Source organism: Agelaius phoeniceus, chromosome 10 (assembly GCF_051311805.1).
Source record: "Agelaius phoeniceus isolate bAgePho1 chromosome 10, bAgePho1.hap1, whole genome shotgun sequence".
NCBI lineage: Eukaryota > Metazoa > Chordata > Aves > Passeriformes > Icteridae > Agelaius > Agelaius phoeniceus.
In genome coordinates this window covers 16,122,287-16,140,221 of record NC_135274.1, presented here as the reverse complement: position 1 = coordinate 16,140,221, position 17,935 = coordinate 16,122,287, and the positions used below count along the sequence as shown (strand labels likewise).

At 46.0% G+C, this 17,935-nt stretch overlaps 1 protein-coding gene across 1 annotated transcript; it reads right to left on the bottom strand.

Annotated features, from left to right (window-relative positions):
* Positions 1–887: 887 nt before the first annotated feature.
* On the bottom strand, positions 888–9,552 carry UTS2B (urotensin 2B). The gene is made up of 5 exons (XM_054639634.2): positions 9,183–9,552; positions 6,898–6,999; positions 3,983–4,020; positions 3,186–3,279; positions 888–1,516 (listed from the first exon to the last, which is right to left on the bottom strand). Exons 1-5 carry the CDS (start codon positions 9,304–9,306, stop codon positions 1,491–1,493), a joined length of 384 nt encoding a protein of 127 aa, XP_054495609.2. The 5' UTR covers positions 9,307–9,552; the 3' UTR covers positions 888–1,490.
* Positions 9,553–17,935: the final 8,383 nt, after the last annotated feature.

Genomic DNA, 17,935 nt, shown 5'->3' with positions numbered 1-17,935 from the left:
AAACAACTAATGGTAACAGGAAACTGTATTTTGCATGTCATTAGAACTCACTGATATAATCAAGCAAGCTGGCCTTATTCCCTAGATGCTGGCTTTGGCCTGCAACAGGATGGATAGGATTCCTGTTAATGAAGTGCATGCAAGGTACTGCTGTGGTAAGCGTGTGCTTCTTGCCAGAGCCCAAGGCAATGAGTGTAGGATGGCAATTACAGCTTTGGGAGAGGTAGCTTTGGAAGAATATGTAATATGCAAACTGCAGTTAAATCACATGGCTCAACAGAGCTGGAGAGACAGTTCAATGCTAGTCAAAATCATTCCACACATTCACAGTGGCTACCAGATCCTGCTGTCATTTAGGTTGTTGGAAACCTCAAAGTTAGCATTGGGATCTATTTAGAATTTACATTTTTGGGAATGAGGTCCTTTGCTTTTGCAAATAAATATGGATAATGTGACTTGAGATGAATATATGTAGGAATTACTAATGGATTGTGATCTTTTCCTTTTGAACAGGGCCAGATATAATTCTGCAGTAGAACAGGCCAGCTAGCACCTGCATTGACCAGCCAGATTACCAAAAATCTCTGCTCAAAACATCTCTTTGGGGTGAGTAGATAGAGACCATTGGGTCTGGTCCAGACCAATGAGGGCAATATCCCATAAATAGCTATAAAAAAGACTCAGCTCTCATTCCTGATCCTGGCCAAAAGGATATCTGTTTCTCAGGCCCATTAAACCCCTCGGTGTTTAATGGGAGCCTTTCTTCCATTGTGAACTCCACATGAACCATTAAGGTAACAGGAGCCAACATCAAGGGAAATGTGCTGCACTTTGGGTCCCTGCAGGGGCTGAGAAAGCAAACACTGAGAAACACATGCTTCTGTGCAACAGAAAATCTTTATTGGAATGGTATCCAAAGGATCCAGAGCTCACTGCCTGCCCTCCCCTGCGCACACTGCGGGACACGGCGAGGAGCAGCCCTGGCTCAGCACCCCAGCCCTGAGCCCTCCACATCGCACCCAGCCTGCCTTCATGTCCCAGCAGCGGCCACCAGGGCAGCTCAGAGCTGCTCAGGAGGCGACAGGAAAAGCCCAGACACCGCTGGGAGCAGCGTCTGCAGGTGTGGGCAGAGCCCCAAGCCGGGGGAAGCTGAGTTAGTGCTCAGTGCCTCAGGGGACCTGGTGAGGAGGGGGAGAGTGTACAGTGACAGCAGCCTGAATGGCACACACAGGACAGCACAGAAAGTTGGGAAGCATCTTCTCAGTAGAAGATCATGGCAGGTTAAACCTGGAAGGAAGGAACAGTAGAGAGTGGCAGGGGGCTGCCAGCTCCCACCACGGCCCCTGTTGGACTCGGCTGTGGTGCAGTCATGGAGGATGGCTTCCAGATTAGCAGCACGATGAGGGAACAGAACAAACTCTTAACGTGTTGATACCCAGCAAGGCAGTTTGGGGAAGGGCTCGTCTTCATCCTCCAGTCCTGACAAGCCTTCAGATGCAGTATTTCCAAAAGCAGGCTGTGAAGGGATACCAAAGGAAGATGTCAGCATACATGGGAATTTTTCCAGCTTCCCACTCTAGCCCTGGAGAAGGTCAATAACATCTCAATAACCAGCTCTGAGTTCATGTAACACTTCTAGAAGGTGTTTCTTTTAGCTGTTCATAGTGTAAACATGGGGTCTAAAAGTTGTCATGTTGCTTGATTTAAAAGACTTCCTTTTCTTCTACTTCAGCGATGTCAGGAACTGGCTTTTTATTTCCTGTGCACTGGTCAGCAGTTTTGCTGCTTCAGAGGTGTGTGCAGGGCTTTGCACCTGTGGCTGACTGGAAGAGCAGGATACTGACTTGGACAGATTAGATCTGGTTCTAACTTTTTTTAAACCCAGTCACTACCACCCTGCTATCAACCATCTTACAAACAACATGGATTTCTGCAGAATCTTCTAAGAAGACTAAATTAGGGAAGGATGTATATTTTGGTGTTGGAATAAGTAACTGTTTCACAACCAGCATGAATCCCATGTGAGTTTCCTGTTTCCTCAAGTATGAGAAGAGATTTATACCTGGTTTTTGAAAGCAGGATCTTGGAAGAAAACTCCTACTGAATCAGCAGTGCTCGTGCTGAGACATGAGCTCCTCCCAGGCTGGAAGGACTTTAGATGAAGACAAAGATTCCCTGCTTTCATTTCTGTCAGAATCTGATTTAAACCTGGCACCGGAAAGTAGCTTTATCTGCATTAAACCTTCCAGACTGGTGGGGGCATGAATTACATTAGCCAAATTAATTGCAGCCTCCAGGGGTGCTTACAAATTGCATATTGCCTAAGGATCACCTGAGCATCTAAGCAAGCCTTGCACAAAGGGATTTTCTCTTGGCTCTCTGGCAGCTCTCAGCTTCCACGTGTACAGGGCATGTGGGCTAAGGGCAGAACCAGCTCTTTTGGTTTTAGGCCAGATCTGCCATCAGTGACTTCTGCTTCACAGCTGCTACAGCTTTGTGGAGGAATCCATTGAAAGCCAGCATGAGCAGCATTGTCCATGTGCTTGTCAGGGGCAGCTTCACAGGAGCACTCATGCAAAATGCTCCTAAGCCACTGGATACAGACTGCACAAACAAAGCTGGGAGACCAACCGAGGGACATACCAGATCTTAGTTCCCTGCATTCTTGGTTGATTTCCACATCCTTTTTAGCTGTTTTTCAGCAGCAGACAAGTGCTCCTTTTTTCTCTGTGGGGAGGCACTGACCTTGGCAAAGGGGAATGCCTGCAGTCCACATGCCTCATTATGCCTCCAGCAGTTGCTTTGAGGCCAGAGCAAAAGAGGGGTGCACTGTGGGGACGTGTTCATACAGAACTGCCCCCCTCCAGGGCAGGCACTCATGGCTCATACAACCCCACACTCCCCTGTGAAAAGCAGGATGTGACACTGCCTGCCTCTGTGAGGGCCTGGGTGTGCTGACCTGGTGTATCTGCCTCCACAGCAGACAGGGCTGGGGGACACAATCCTTCTCAGCAGCTGCTAAACCAGCCAGCCATAAGAGAGGGCCAGGACTGCTTGAAAAGCTGCCAACCAGCTGCTTTTCTGCATATTTGGGGCATGTTTACTGTGACTGCCTTTGTTGCACAAAGGAAGCCCTGGAAATGAGGGTGGACAGGATGGCTGCAAGGCTCAAACTCAAAACCTACCGCGCTTTTTGGGCTGGGATGCCGAGAGACTTTCCAAGGCATAGGCCACCTCTGACCCGTCCTCAGCTGAGAGCTGATCCTTCAACTTCTCCAGCTGCTTAAACAGAAACACAGCAGTAAACAAGGGCCCCAGCATGAGGAGCTCCACAGAGTGCTGGGAGATGCAGGGCAAAGGAGCTACAGGTGGATTGGCTGGCAGCCTCACTGGGAAGGACAGAGGGCTCCCTGGAGCAGGACCTTTCCCAGAGGATCTGCCTTGGGAGCACTCACACCTCCTCATGCCCTCCTTCATTAAGCTGCTTGTTTGGTGGCAGTGCTGTGGGCACTCCATGCTCTGTCCCTCCAGCCTAGGGGTAAGTCCCTGTGGAAGGGAGGGTGTGTAGAAGGATATTGCAGCATTAAGAGTCAGGACAGTGCTGGGACAGGAAGTCTCCAGGCATCCAGACACTGCAGCAGAGGACATTGCTGCTCCATTGCCCTGGGTTGTCCCTCCTCTCCCTCCCTCACAGTTCTTGCTACCTTCCCTTGGTTATAAAATGGACAGTCTGCTGCATTCCTTCATCTTTAGCTACTCTCTTCTTGTGGACTGGGAACACCTACAGTCTGACTTTTGCTCTGGCAGAGCTGTTCTCAAAAGTCAGAGCTTATGTCCCTAGCAAGAGGCTAGTGGGGGATCTGGCAGCTTCCTGTCTGGCATGATGCACTGGGATTTTTCAATCTGAAATTAAAGTGCTATGTGGATCTTAGCAGAACCTCCAGCACCCATGTATCTGTGTCTGTGCATTTGCTCCTCTCACCTCTTCAAGCTCTTCAAATTTCTTTGCCAGCTCCCAGTCTGCAAGAGGGAAAAGAGTAACATCAGTATCTGCATTGCTTCCCAAAGCTCAAATTAAAAATAATTTCTTCATTTGCCCTCTCCAGAGGTCAACAAGCAAAGACCTAGTTATCATTTAACTCCTGTTAGTGATCTTAAAATGAATGACAGCAGAAACAGGGAGAAAAGCAGGTTTTCTCTGCTGAATCCTATGGGATCTTATCCTAATTCTCCATTATGAGGGAGGGTTCTTTACTGCTCACCAGGCCATGGGGAATTGGCCCAATGAGGTCACTGACTGTGTGAAACCAATTCAGGTGAACTCTTTGCTGCTTTTTAATTTTTATCCTGCTAACTGCAAATTTCTAATGCTGGCTTTTTTTTTGTCACTGCTTTTATATGAAATCCCACTGCTTCCTTTAAGGCTTGTTTATCCTAACATCAACCATGCAGGCAGAAGTCAGAAGACACAAATTTAGCCTAGCTTAACTTACTGATTTATAAGTCAGCAAAGATCCAGGCTGGCAGAGTGGAGCAACAGGAAAAGTCACATAGCAGTAAGTGCACAGATTCCAGACTTCTAAACCTTAGGGGAGCATGAGGAGCTGGGGCCCAGCCTCACAGATCAGACTTAGAGATCTCAAGGCTAGTCAGTACTGTACCACTGTCAAAAAGCTGTGCAGGTGGATGAATGAACTGCCCATGCAGAAAGAGGGGAGAGTTAGGTGCCCAAGAACAGGGATTGAAACATCCAGCTGGACTGAGAAGAGCCTGGAATAGCAACAGGGGAAGCTGCAGGGGTGGGGAATTTCAGTCTCACTGCTCTTGAGGACTGAGGTACCTTATTCCAAACCAAACTGATGTCAAAACCAAAATTTTTTAACAAGACAGATGAGTTCAGTCCAAGCTGAGTGACTGGTTACAGTAGTTCTCCTGGGAGGGGAGTGCAAAGTGATCAGCTGGTTTTAAGTGCTAGTTTGGGGAAAAAAATGCAGTAAAATAAGCAGAAGAGCCAGGAAAGAGCTAAAGAATGTTTTTGCTGGGCCCCACAAGCAAACCAAAAAACAGCCCTGGGGCTGCCTTTTTTCTCTGTTCCTAGTGTGGCAGCAGGCATTGGTCTGGATCATCAGAGGGATTTAAGACATAATTCCCCTTGATTTCAGATTTCAGATAAGACTTCAGCACACAGACACATTGCCAGACTTGGGCTTTTTTTTTTTTTTTTTTAACATTTGAAACTGAGCAGGAGGAGGGTGCCAAGAAAAAGCTGACTGCTTTCTTGGTACCTCCTTCAAGAAAGGAACAGTTTTGTTGAAAAATCCTGAATATTTTCTGATATTCATCCAACAGTAAAAGCAGCAGTTCCTAAGCAAATCCATTACATCAGGATTCAATTTGAGAGATGAGATGGGGATGGGGATGGCATCAGAAGGTGTGGGCTCTGTTCTGGCACTATCAGCAATGACCTCACTCAGACTCCTCCTAAGTATATCTTTACATACCCATAAGGTAGAGACAGAGAGACCCTGGCATATCTATAAGTCAAAAGTGTCACTTAAGAATTATTATTATTAACATTTTTACCTCTTTCAAAGTTTCAAATGCCTATTTTGGCTTGATTTTCTGCAAACTGTAAGTTTGGCCAATGGCTGCTATGAATATAAAATGAACAGCAGTTGAAATTTGGAACAGATTATCTCAGACAGGGAGAAGGAAGTTAATTTATGGATGAAGCTTTGAGAAAGTGCCTGCTGTAAATCCTCTGTCTGTGCTCTGCTCAGAGATTCATTATATTCAATTGTCTGGCATAAAATGCAGCCTTTCCTCTAGGACTAATAAGTGCAATAATCCATAAACTTATCATAAAAATGTTATTTCTTGAATGCATCCCCTTTGCAAGAAGAATGCCTTTGTTAGAATAAGGGCTTGATTTATTTATGTTTATTTATTTGTCCCAAGCTTGTTTAACCACTGCCTTGCTGCATTAACAAGGGTCTGGGGAAGAGCACTGAGTGAGTTTGATAAATGGATTTTCATAACAAGGATTTTTCTGGGCCCCCTCTCAGCTGTTTTCAGAAGGAAGGGCAGCTTCCTGCTCTGAGACCAGCACATCCAGCCCAAACCCTCCCCTGGCTGCAGAGGCCGTGGGAATAGCTGACCTCTGCAGTCCATTTGGTGCTTGTGATTGCTCTGCCTCATGTCAGGGAAAGCCCAAGTTTCCCTTCAGCAGGTCTGAGTTTAGTCACAGAAGGGTGGCTTTTAAATGTGGTGTCTGTTGACAGAGCACAGACAGGAAGAGCCTCTCCCCGGCCCATCTTTGGTGGCTGTGTGGGAAAAGCCAGTTGAGTTAACCTCCTCCAGCAGCAGCAGGGGCCTAGGCCCAGGCAGGAGCTCCCCCTGCCCTTGTCCCAAACTACACCTGACCCCCATGGATCTCACTGGAAATTCTTGGTGAAATCCCCCTGCCCCAAATGGTAACAAAATGGAGCTGTCTCTCAAAAGCACACAGGGCTGTGTGGGGTGTGGGCAGAGAGGTGACTCCCAAGCCGGTCCATGCCCCAGGCAAGGCACACAACACCTAAGGGGTAATAGGGCCAGAGGGACTCAGCAGAAAACTTTTTTGGTTTTACTTATGTACACACACATGTTCCCAGCAAAGTCTTGAGTGTCTGAGGATCTAGGGCACATGGGTTTTGGTGGCTTTACTTTGCGTTGCAAAAAGAGGTCCCAGAGCCCCATGCTGGAGAGCATCTGACATTAATCACATGTAGGCATCATACTGGGTGCTGCTTGCACTTTCTGAGCAGTTGGTATTTCTGAAGAACCTGAGAAGCAGGGTCCTTGCATTCGTGCAAACACAGATTCAAGAAGCAGAGATTTCCCCTCCCCTTCACTTACCAATATTTTCTGGCCTCCGCCATGCGAATTTCTTATTAAGAAGCAGAGTCAGCAATGTGTTCTCATGATTTGTGTCTTCTCTCTCTGGAAGCACTCGGTTCTCTGCAGCACATAAAACACATCTTTCTCAATCTCATCAAATTAAGAATCAATTAATCAATTGATGCAATTAATCTCTTAATCAAATTAAGAAGGATGAGAAGTGGAAGGAAAATGTCTCCTGTCAGCACTCATCGGGGTGGAAGGAGCTCGGTGGAAAAGGAAGGTGTGTGAGCACAGAACAAAATGTCCAGGCAGTGAGGGCTGTGCAGGGGAAGGGAGTGGGATGGGGAGCCCTCCCTGCCAGCCCTGGGCTGCTGGCCAGCTCCACTGCAGCCTCATCAGCACGACTGGCTGCAGAGAGCTGGAGCCATCACCCTGATTGACACAGTCCTGAGCTCTTCTGCAAGGCGGCTGGAGCGGGCGCCTCTGCAAAGCTAGACAGGAGCCCACAACATCCTCTCTTCTCAAAAGGGCAGGAGTTCCCCCGCTCACTCCATGCACCTTCCCAGGGCTGACAGAGGTGGGAAGTCCCTCCTCACTGGGCTGAGGTGTGGGTACCACTGCTGAAAAGCCCTGCAGCCCCACAGCCCTTTCTTGAGCTCACTCAGCTCTGATTCCCAGCAGTACTGAAGGGTTCTTCCTGAACAGAGTTCAAGTGTGGAGGAACTTAAAGCAAGACCACGCAGAATTTTCCAGGAAAAATCTCCCCAAGCTGCTGTCCTAAAGCAATTTGGAGCTCTCTAAGAGGCCCCTTTAGGGCACTTTCTCAGTGGTTTTACTTCAGTGGTTGTGGCTGTGCCCTCAAATGAATGGTTGTGAAGGTCAAGGGTTCAGAGAAACCAACAGACACAGGAGATGGGTCTGCTCAGTGCCCTGAAGGCTCTGAGACACTCCCAGCTCTGCTCAACAGATTTCCAGAGTCATCTGAACTAAATGTTGTACTAATTTTTGAGAATGATAGAATAGGAGCCAGACTTTATAGGGAGACTGAGCATTCAAAAAAATCTTTGGTCTGAACAGCTCTACACCACACCCAGACCCTACAAAGCCCTAGAAGATGCCTATAGAATTCCATGGAAAATACTAAGAAATTAAATAGAAAAGCTTTTTCTTCTCTTCTTCCAGGATCTGTAGTACTTCTCCTCAATGCAGTTTCATATCATAGAGGGGCTATCAGCCCCTCTGAGGGGATGACTGCAATTATTCTTGGTACACATGAAACAAAACATTGTACCAGACAAGCCTGAAGGATGCTCAAGAGCGTGTGGGAATCAGCTCCATTAGCTAATGTCACACAAACCTGCAGAAGCTCAGGGATGCTGGCCAAAGGGATGCTGGCCAAAGAGATGCTCCAAGCATTTGGCCAGGCTCAACCCTGCCTCACGCTGCGGCTGAAGCCGCTGGTCCCGATTGTGATCTCTGGAAATAAACCCAGGGGAGCGAGCAGAGCGACCTGCAGTTAGCATGGAGTGCCATAAACCTCATTCCTAAGTATGAAGGACAGTTATAATTTTAAAATAGCTACTTTAAGTTTTTTGGGGGAATTGCTACAGGGAAAAAAACCCCAACGCTATAAACACTCCAGTGAAAGCTAAACAGAAGCAGGATTTAGATAGAGTGGTCTGGGGAATGTTTTGGTTGTAATTCCAAAAATAAATAGGTGATATTAGAGGAAAAATAATTTGAAAAGCAATGTTATTTTGAAGCCTATACTTAGCGGCTCTTTCTTTTTTTCCACTGCTAAGCCTCTTTAAGAAAGAGCACTAATGATTGACATTTCCCTGCAGTATAAACTCAAGTTAACATTAATTTAAATTATGGGAGAAATACATATAAAAAGAAGTTCTGTGAAGAAAAAAAAGTTCAGCATCGCCGTACTACTGACATTTATGAGCTGTCAAATCTCGTATGGTACATTCTGGAATTGCTACTCTCTGATATTCTAATTTTTTTTTTTAATGTCCTTATGGGAGAGAAAAATCTACCCTTACCAGATTTCACCAGATTTGATATTTTCACTGATTAGCAGAAGGTGTCATACAGCCAGCTGCAGAGCAGAAGGACAGCTTTGGCTCATGATGATATGAACAAGCCTCTCGCTAGCACCCATGTTAACAGACAGTATAGCTCGAGGTTCATTTTGTTTTCTTTCCCAGAGAAGAGAGTGTTGCATTGGCCATGGCAAGCAGCAAAGCAAAAAGATAACCACCTACCTGTGTCATGTAGCCTGTATTCCAGCTTACCTTGGAGTAAAAAAGGGTCTCCATGCGTTGACGGGACACACAGAGCCATGGTCAGGATGGTCAGCATTCCCAGACACAGCTGGGCAGACCACATCTTCTCCACGTTCCCAGAGCCCAAAAGCATCCTTCCTTCAGGCACAGTGGAGGACTTCAATGCAACCAGCGCCAGATGAGCTCACTTTTAAGAGGCAGTGGATGTGCCGTGATTGCAAATGGCCTTTGGAGGAGGGGAGAAAAATATCTCTTGAGATATAATTCAACCTGTCAATATGATTCACTCTGCTGGGAGTGGACAGAACAGCCCAGTAACATAAGTCAGATGGAACCTGTTCAATATATCTCATATCAGACTGATCTAATGAATTCTGATGTTCCCACAGGCGTGCACTGTTCACGCACGTTGATATACATTCCATACGTACACACATTAAAAATACTTTTTCAGGGCTGTTGCTTTAACAGAGTTCAGGCATGAGGACTCCCACGTTAGAAAGAAGATTTGTCTAATGTACAAGCTGCCATATTTTACCAGTTTGGACAGAATCAGGTTAATGGGGTTTTGTAATTTATCATCTCACTTCCTAGTGCCTATATTAATTAATGTGAGATATAATGAGTGCTGAAGTGGTGGGAAACAGAGGGGGAGAGCTCTTTTCATTTAATTGATTGGAGAATGTTGAGTGTGTCTTGCTCGCTGTGACTTATGGCTTTGTCAACGGGAAAGGCATCACACCCTATTTTGGGATTATGTCTGAGTGGGGGAGTGCAGCTTTGGCAGTAGGTATGGAATACGTCAAGGATGGGCAAGAGTCTTCAGTTTTTTTCTTGGGGGAAAAAAAAGAAGTGGAAGGTCAGATGCTGGTTCTGGCTACACAGCCTTGTTTGATAATTTTAGAGCAAAGTACTGAGACAGTGCATATATTCCACATCTTCTCAGGCCATGACTACATTTTGGTTTGACTTCCATTTGTTGCCTATCCATCACTATTGATGAGGGACCTGCTACTACTTTTCCACAACAAACTTACCAAGAAAAATATTGTAATAGTAACAGTGCTAGGCTTTGTTCTTCACTTCCTGCAGAACTGAATCATCTGTATTTGTCGTGGTTTAAGCCCAGCCAGGAGCTAAGCACCACAGAGCTGCCAGCTCACTCCCCCCGTGGTGGGATGGGGGAGAGGATCAGGGCAAGCTCTGATTTGTACATACACTCCTAGTGACTCACTGTGTGTGCTTTTTTGACACCACATCATGCCAGATTACCCAAGATAGCTTTATTTGATGGTACCTCTCAACTAAAAGACAGTATCATTTCCATGTTTGGGCTTTTGGCTTCAGGTCTCCAGCTCCCACTACAGCTCGTTCTGTGCCTTTGATAGGTATTGAATGACAAGCCTTTTAATAACCCTTGTAATATTTTATTATTTAATATATTATTAACAAAAATGGAGTGGGAGAGGCTCAGATTTTTTTGTGGGAAATGCCTATAAAAATGAATGTGATGCTTTCATTAATGAAGAGTTCTCTATTGAGAAAACAAATTTTCCCTGGAGATATAATATGTACAAATTACCCAAACTTGTAAGTTTCCCTCAGACTTGTGAACTAGTGAACAGCTATCTGAAGTGCTCTCCTTCTTTACAAAGTTCTGTTTGGATGGAGGGACACATATGTCCTACTGGAACACTTTTCCAGCCACCTCCATCTCCCTAAGGTGCCAGTTTCAAACTGGTCAGAGGTGAGCAGCTCTCACGAAGCAGAGGCCACAACTTGATGAGCACCACTTTGCACAGGAGTCCAGTCTGGCAAATAGCAGCTCTGGCTCAAAACTATACCCCTAAGGGAAGGTCAAGTCTATTTTAATTTAGTGCTAAATGGCTTAATCTCAATCTGTCTTGAGATCTGCTGTGAAATTGACTTTGCCTGGATACAGAAGGTGAGTTTCTCCATCTCATATAAGTTTGTACAAAATCCACAGATTTCTGACTGTTCTTCCCTACCTTTGGATACAAGATCTCATGGGCTGTTGGCAGGCTCTTTCAGGAAGTTGAGCTATTCCTGGGATTTCCTCTTTCACTACAGAGGATCTTCAGTTCTGGATCATTGCAACTGTTCAGCCCCCAAAGCAACTCATGTAGAGAGTGTGCCAGACCTTTCAAGTGATGGCTGTGGTGAAGGTATGGAACTGCCATGCTACATTTACGTATGAGAAGGAAGATGACTGGATGCTGTGAGGAGTGGATGCTTTCAGGGGATGGGTTGGTGGAGAGAAGCCTTGCAGCTGCTGCCAGGCACTAGTGGAATTTTTTTGATTTTTTGAAGTTAGGGAATAATTGATTCGTACTGTTGGGCTTCTCTAAGGCTCCCACCTGGAAAATTCCTTTGCTTTTACCCCATTAGTCCAGATGCTGGAAATGATATTACATTTTATTGTTCTTGTCTATTTTATTCTCCATAGGAAAACAATGCAATCTCCACAGTCTTTCTATTACTTTACTCATTGATAATGTCTGATAACTGATAATCATCCATTTGTGTCTGGAGTTCAAGGATAAGGAGAACACAAAGATGTGAGCTCCACCCCTACCTCCCATGATCCCAGTCTGTCCTTGCATGTAGAAGTTTCTCTTTCCACAAAGCTACTCAGACTTCGGGTAACCCAACACAACCAAACTGGAAAATTGACAAGGGGCAACAGCCCAAAGGGCAGGAATAGAGAAGATTTGGTTCAAGCAGTGCCACCAAATGCAGCTGCACCAGCTCTCAGTGTGAGAGAGATGAACAGGAGTGTCAGTGCCTGGAGGGTGTTAATGGTCCTGAGTGTCCTCAGGTGGGGCCTCTCCACCCTCTCTGCCCATCAGCTCATGAGACCCATTCAATCCCAGCCTGCTCTCCTGTTTTTCCCAGAGCTATGCTGGAGAAATTGTGGTCTGGAGCTCAGCTGTCCTTGCCTGCCCATGGTCCCTGTTGGTCTGGACCCAAACCTGCAAGTGGACTTCTCTTCTTGGCTGTGGATATGTCCTGTCTCTGTGGGCCTGTCTGGTGCTCACTGAGCTGTGTTTGTCTCTGACTGCTGTCATCAGGCCTGATGCTGACCAGTGTATTGACTTCCATCTTGACCTGGGATCTGCCTCATCTTCATGGCCTTCCCTGAGTGCTGGGGCTCTTGACTGAACCTGGCTGCAGTCTCTGATCCTCACCTGCTTGCCCTTGGCTCCCTGTTCCTTAGGGAACAGCTGGCCCTTTCTGCTCTCTGACATCATCTTCCTCAAAATGTTCAGCTTCTCTCTGTGCATGGACTCCTCTTCCTTGCCAGGTGGATGGGTACATCTTGCAGCAATTAAGATTTTCAGGTATGTTATATAATATTCCAGTTTCTCTGAAGTTGCTTAGGGCTTTGCAGTTCTCTCTAATGATGGTAGGGCTGCAGCCTCCAAATAACCTAACCTGAGTTTAACCCCAAAGCAGTAACCCCTGCTGTTCCCCAGCAAGCCTCAGGCAGGCAGGTGGAATTCAGTGGGAGGGTGAGTGAGCTGCTGAAAAGGGCTATTTCCCAGAGCCAGCCTGCAGTGGCAGGTTTCCAGACCACTTTGTACATTTGGGGTTTGGAGGAAAAAAACCCACAATATTATCTCTTTTTTCAGAGCTTCCTGAGAACACATAAAACATCACATGCACCATGTATTTCAGCTGAACCTCATGAGCATCCACAGACTTTGTCATGGTCCTATGGACTCCACTTAACAATAGCTTGTTTCATCCCAAAGCAAACAACCTGCTGAGAAAGGACCTATCAGGGAAGTGTCTTTACTAAAGGTGCTTAAGAAAGCACATATGAACAGTGCCACAACCTCTGCATTGAGTGTGGGACTTTGCTGTGAGTCAGTAGCTTCAGCTGGTAGAGACAGGACTTCTCTCTGTGTGGTACACATGGAGAGATTCATGTATCACTGTTTTCTTGCCTAGAATGATCCTAAGAATAATATGAGGATAAGGAACAACAAAGAAATTGGAAATGGGGAGTGGACATGCCTTGTAGAGGGCAAAGCAGAATGGGGGATTGACAGTGCCAACAAATCAGGGAGAAGTTGGTAAGCATTTAGCAGGCAAGAAAAGAGAGCTGCCCTCACAGCAGGGGTGAAGAGAGCTTTGTGCACAGTGTCAGAAAGACAAGAGTTACCCTGCTCTCCATCCTGGGCAGTGGCTTAGTGCTCCCACGTGTCCCTCCACATGCCTCCATCCCCTCAGTCTATTCACATGCACAACAAGATGTTTCCATCTTCTGTAGCCAAGTCCTTCCTTTCTCCCATGGTGTCTGCCTTTCTTGCCTGTATCACTACTGTACACTTAATAATATTTATCTCTTCTGTCTACATTCCTATTGCATGTCTGCTCCTCTGAGTCTCCAGCTGTGCTTTATCTGGTAGGAATCAGAGGAGCAGATACTGAAATGCACCCTATGCTCTTCAGCTTTCATCTCTTACACATTTAATGTCTGATTTCTCCTCTAACCAAGTCACTTCTATGCTGGAGCCAACTTGAGTGAACAAAGCCCACCCCAGAATGTTATTAAAGAACCACTGGAAGGTGCTCAGATATCCTCCTGGTGTGTGGTGCAAAGTCCCAGCCAGAGCAACTTGACTGCGGAGAAGAACTAAAATATTGTGCTCATAAGCCAGAAGACTAACTCCCCTTGCAGCTTCCTGAGAGGAGGGAGTGCATAATGGGGGGGGAGATGTAGTTATAAAGATTCTGTGAGATTCTCTGTTCCTTAAGGGACTGTTAAAACCAGTCAATATTTATGAAGCTTTTAGTCTGACTCATGCAATTTGTTCCCCCTTCTATGTGCTTGTCTTTGGGGCTCAGCTGTTGCTTGGCCTGTTACTGATATAAAATTAGATGCTGTGGTTCAACTGTATATTTGCTTAGAGAAAGAAAAGGGAAAGGTCCAAGGCAGTGTAGAGCAGCTCAGCTGCCACCTCACTGCAGGCAACCAAGGATCACACACAGAGGGGAGCATCACCAGCTCACATCTGACAGGAATTGTAGTAAAGAGAACCAGTTCCTTGAGGTTTGGGCTGGGGAGGGTAAGGAGTGAAGCTGGGCTGCCTGTTTGACTTTTGATTCCAGTCCAGGGCTTGCCAGGCATTCAACTTCTCAGAGAACAAGGCAGCTCCAAAGTGTTGTCCTGCAGTGAGGGGGTGAAAGAGTAAATCAGGACTCTGCAGGTGTTGAATGTGGGATGAGGCAGCCTAGGGAGAAAACAGGGAGCAGAGGCAGTCATGCCCCATCTCTCACTTCTGCCTCAATCCTGAGCTGGAGCACCTCCTCCACCTCAGCCTCCCTGCTGACTGGGGTGACTTGGCTGAGGCTCCTGCTGGGGAGAGGAAGGCAATGGGGAAACATCTTCTGCTTTGAAATGTGCTGTGACTTGCTGGTCTCAAAGACAGTTCCATGATGCTCCTGAATGGTAAATATTGGTGTGCCTGTGTAATCTAATCTGACTAATCTGACCTCCATGTCAGGACAGTGTCCTGAAGAGGCACGATCTGGTATGAACTGGTTAAACCACCAGATTTACCCTGAGCTTGACCCCTCTCTCTTCTCACTTGCCTTCTCCAAGCCCCAAATTCGTCCTGGATGATGAATGTAGCTTGTGCATGAATTATTTTGAGTAAAGACATGGCTGGGTGATTTCCTGCTAAAAATATCAGTAAGGGCACTTTTAAGGTTGTGGAGGTCAGCTCTATCTGCTAACAGTGCCAACTTTCACTGTCAGTCCCCTTTCCCTCTCTTCCTGCTCAGTTGCCATCTGGTGTTTTGGTTTATTGATAAATGTTGCCCATTTTTTTGGAAAACCGTCACTACAAGTCACCCAAGGGATGACTTGGAGCATACACAGAGCTGTAGTGTTTTGGTGAAACTTGTGCAGATAATCATAAACTTTGCCTTTTGCAGAGCCTGTCTTCTAACTTAGCTTTTCATTTGCACCTTGATCTACTGAGAGTCTGAGAGATCTACACATGCAAAAGAGTGTTTTGTTAATGAATGTTGAGTGAACTTGAAATGTGGGCTCCAGCTGAGGTTATAGGACATATTCATGCCTTACCACCCTGCAGCTTAGGAAGCAAAGCTGGCACAAGTGATAACACAGGAATTTTTTATTTTTTTTAATCCAGAAGAGGAGGGGCAGGTGCAATCATATTAAGTGATTTTTTTTTTTTAGGTAGACATAGAAATTTTTCTTAGTGGAATATAGCAAAGTCACTGCTAGGCAAGAACTGCACCGACTTCAGCCCTCATCGAATTCCCTCTTACAACATCTGTGTTTTGAGGTTTCATCCAGGTAGTAGTGGCTGTAAATATCTGACAATGACCAAGGTGCTTCATCACTAGCTGCCACATTTGTTATGCTTCTTATGCCTCGATTGTGTGGGCTTGCAGGCAGCTCCCTGCAGTGCACTAAGTGAATAATGTATTATTCTGGTGGGTTCTGTTCTTCTGACATAAGAGTAAGGAATGACACATTTAGCTACTTTCTTCTTCTCTCATCTACTATGTAACACTTTTAATAATACTTTCCCTAAGTGAGATTTTTGGAAAGCATATCTCACTTCAGATTGCACATGTTTACTCTCCAACTTGACAGTCAAAAAATGCCCTTGTTCTGTTCTGGCATGGCTCATGATTTTCCTAGTGCTCCTCGTTATGTTACATGTAAGCACAAGTTATGTTTCCTCTGCTCATTCTTTGCAATCACCCCATTCATTACCCCTGGTGAGCTTTATAATACCTTAATCCTTGCAGGCTTCTGCTCTCCTTGTTCTTCAGGGAGCCTGAATTCCCAAAGGCACCATTCAGCTACCTACGGAAATTGCACACCTGCTTCTTGGTGCTCCCTGCCAATGCTGTAATGTTAGCTTCCTCTCCTCCAGCCCTTCTGGCACAGGACTTCAAACTTCTCCTGAAGTGTCTTAGCTTAGAAATGCAAGGAGGTTGATGTATGAAGTATTATTTTTTCCCCCTGTCTGTTTTTTCCCCTGCATCACTACATCACCAGTCTCCCTCCCTGGGAGGCCCTGCAGCATCCTTGCTCTGGGCCAGGGGTAGGTTCTGTTCTTGATTTTTATTTATCACAGAGGGGAAACACTCACATCCTTCAGGCTTCCTGCAGATGGAATGGAGTCCTGCACTGGGTTTTATAGCTTTATACAGGAATTTGACTTTGGAGAGAAAAACTAGAGCTTATGTCCCCAGAAGGAAGTTCCCCGGCATCAGTCACCTCTGAAATACTGGTTTTGGATATGGGCTTGTGCAATGCCTGCTAGCATGAGAGACCTAGAACCATTTTCCCCCATTCCTTTGCATTAGGCATTAATGGATGCACAAGTTCCTGCCTGTAGGATAATTATTCTCTGTGTCTATTCGGACAGCAGCTCCATCAGTTGGAAGTGAGCTTTGCCGTCATTAAGGAGACTTTAACAAAGACTGTTCTGTCAAAAGTGAACATCTTTATGAGACTTAATTTATTTCACAGTTGTTGTTATCCTGTTGACCTAAAATGACAGCAGGAGACTTGGAGAGGTGCCCAGTTTATTCAAGAAGCAAGCACAAAACAGTCTCTGCCTGCCTGGAGAAAGATCTTAGCAGCATAAAGCAATCCTAGCTCCTAGTCCCAAAGCTCTGTCTGGCAGCTCCTGCTCATCAAAGCTCACTGTGATTTTTCTGAGGGCCAGTCCAGATTGTGTTGCTTTTTTTCCCTGTTTTTAAGTATCCCAACTTCTCATTTGTGCATCCTCTCAGGAGTGTTTTCAGTGCTGTGAAAACTGGAAAAGTGTTGTGTGGTGTATCTGCATAACAGTTTGGGTTTACTCCAGTGTTTAGGGGCAGATCAGATGCCTGGATGCAGGTAGGCAAAGTGCCCAGTGCTGGAGCTCCCTGGTTTAATACCTGTGTGGTGGCACAGTCCAGCTGCAGTGCCATGTCTGAGCCCCTGCCCCAGCTGCCTGGTGGAGCACACCCCTCACAGATGTGCCTGGTACATGTGGTCTGCCATGGAGAGGGGCAGCTGGAAAGCAGAGCCAAGCTGGGCACACAGTGCAAGAACAACGGTCCAGATTTGCAGGCTGCAGCCAGGAGAAGTCCACCAAGACACAAGGAGAAAAATCATAATGGGAGGTGGTGTGATCTTTAGCCTTGGAGATTTTCAAACCTCACCTGGGGAAGGCACTGAGCAACCTCATCAGATTTTGAAGCCAGTCCTGCTTTGAGCAGGGGGTTGGACTAGTGCCCTGCAAAACCTCTTCTGAATTAAATTACTCCACGAGAGAAGAGTTAAACTCAGATCAAATTCTGCTTTTTTTCATGGGAAACAATATGGATTTTTCTTCCAACAGAAGGTCCTGTGAGAATAAGTACCTGCTTTTATAAAAGAGTGAAGGGTCACTATCTTGTTATCTTCAATATAAAGTGGTTACTTTTCCCAGCTTTATTGGGATTCACCTACCCACTGCAACATGTACTACTTGTCAAGCTAGGTGCTGTACAATTTGCCCAGGAAAAGCTGATGACAGACTCTCAGAACAAACACCTTTCATGCTTTTTGCCTAGAAGCTGCAGCTTGCAGACACTAGTGAGGGTTGGGAGGGTGATTTGAGATCAATCACGCTGAAGAGCCCTTTGATGGAGCCTAAGATGTGATGCTAACTGCAGTGCTAGCATTACATCAGGAGCTCGTTCCCTGGTTCCTGTTT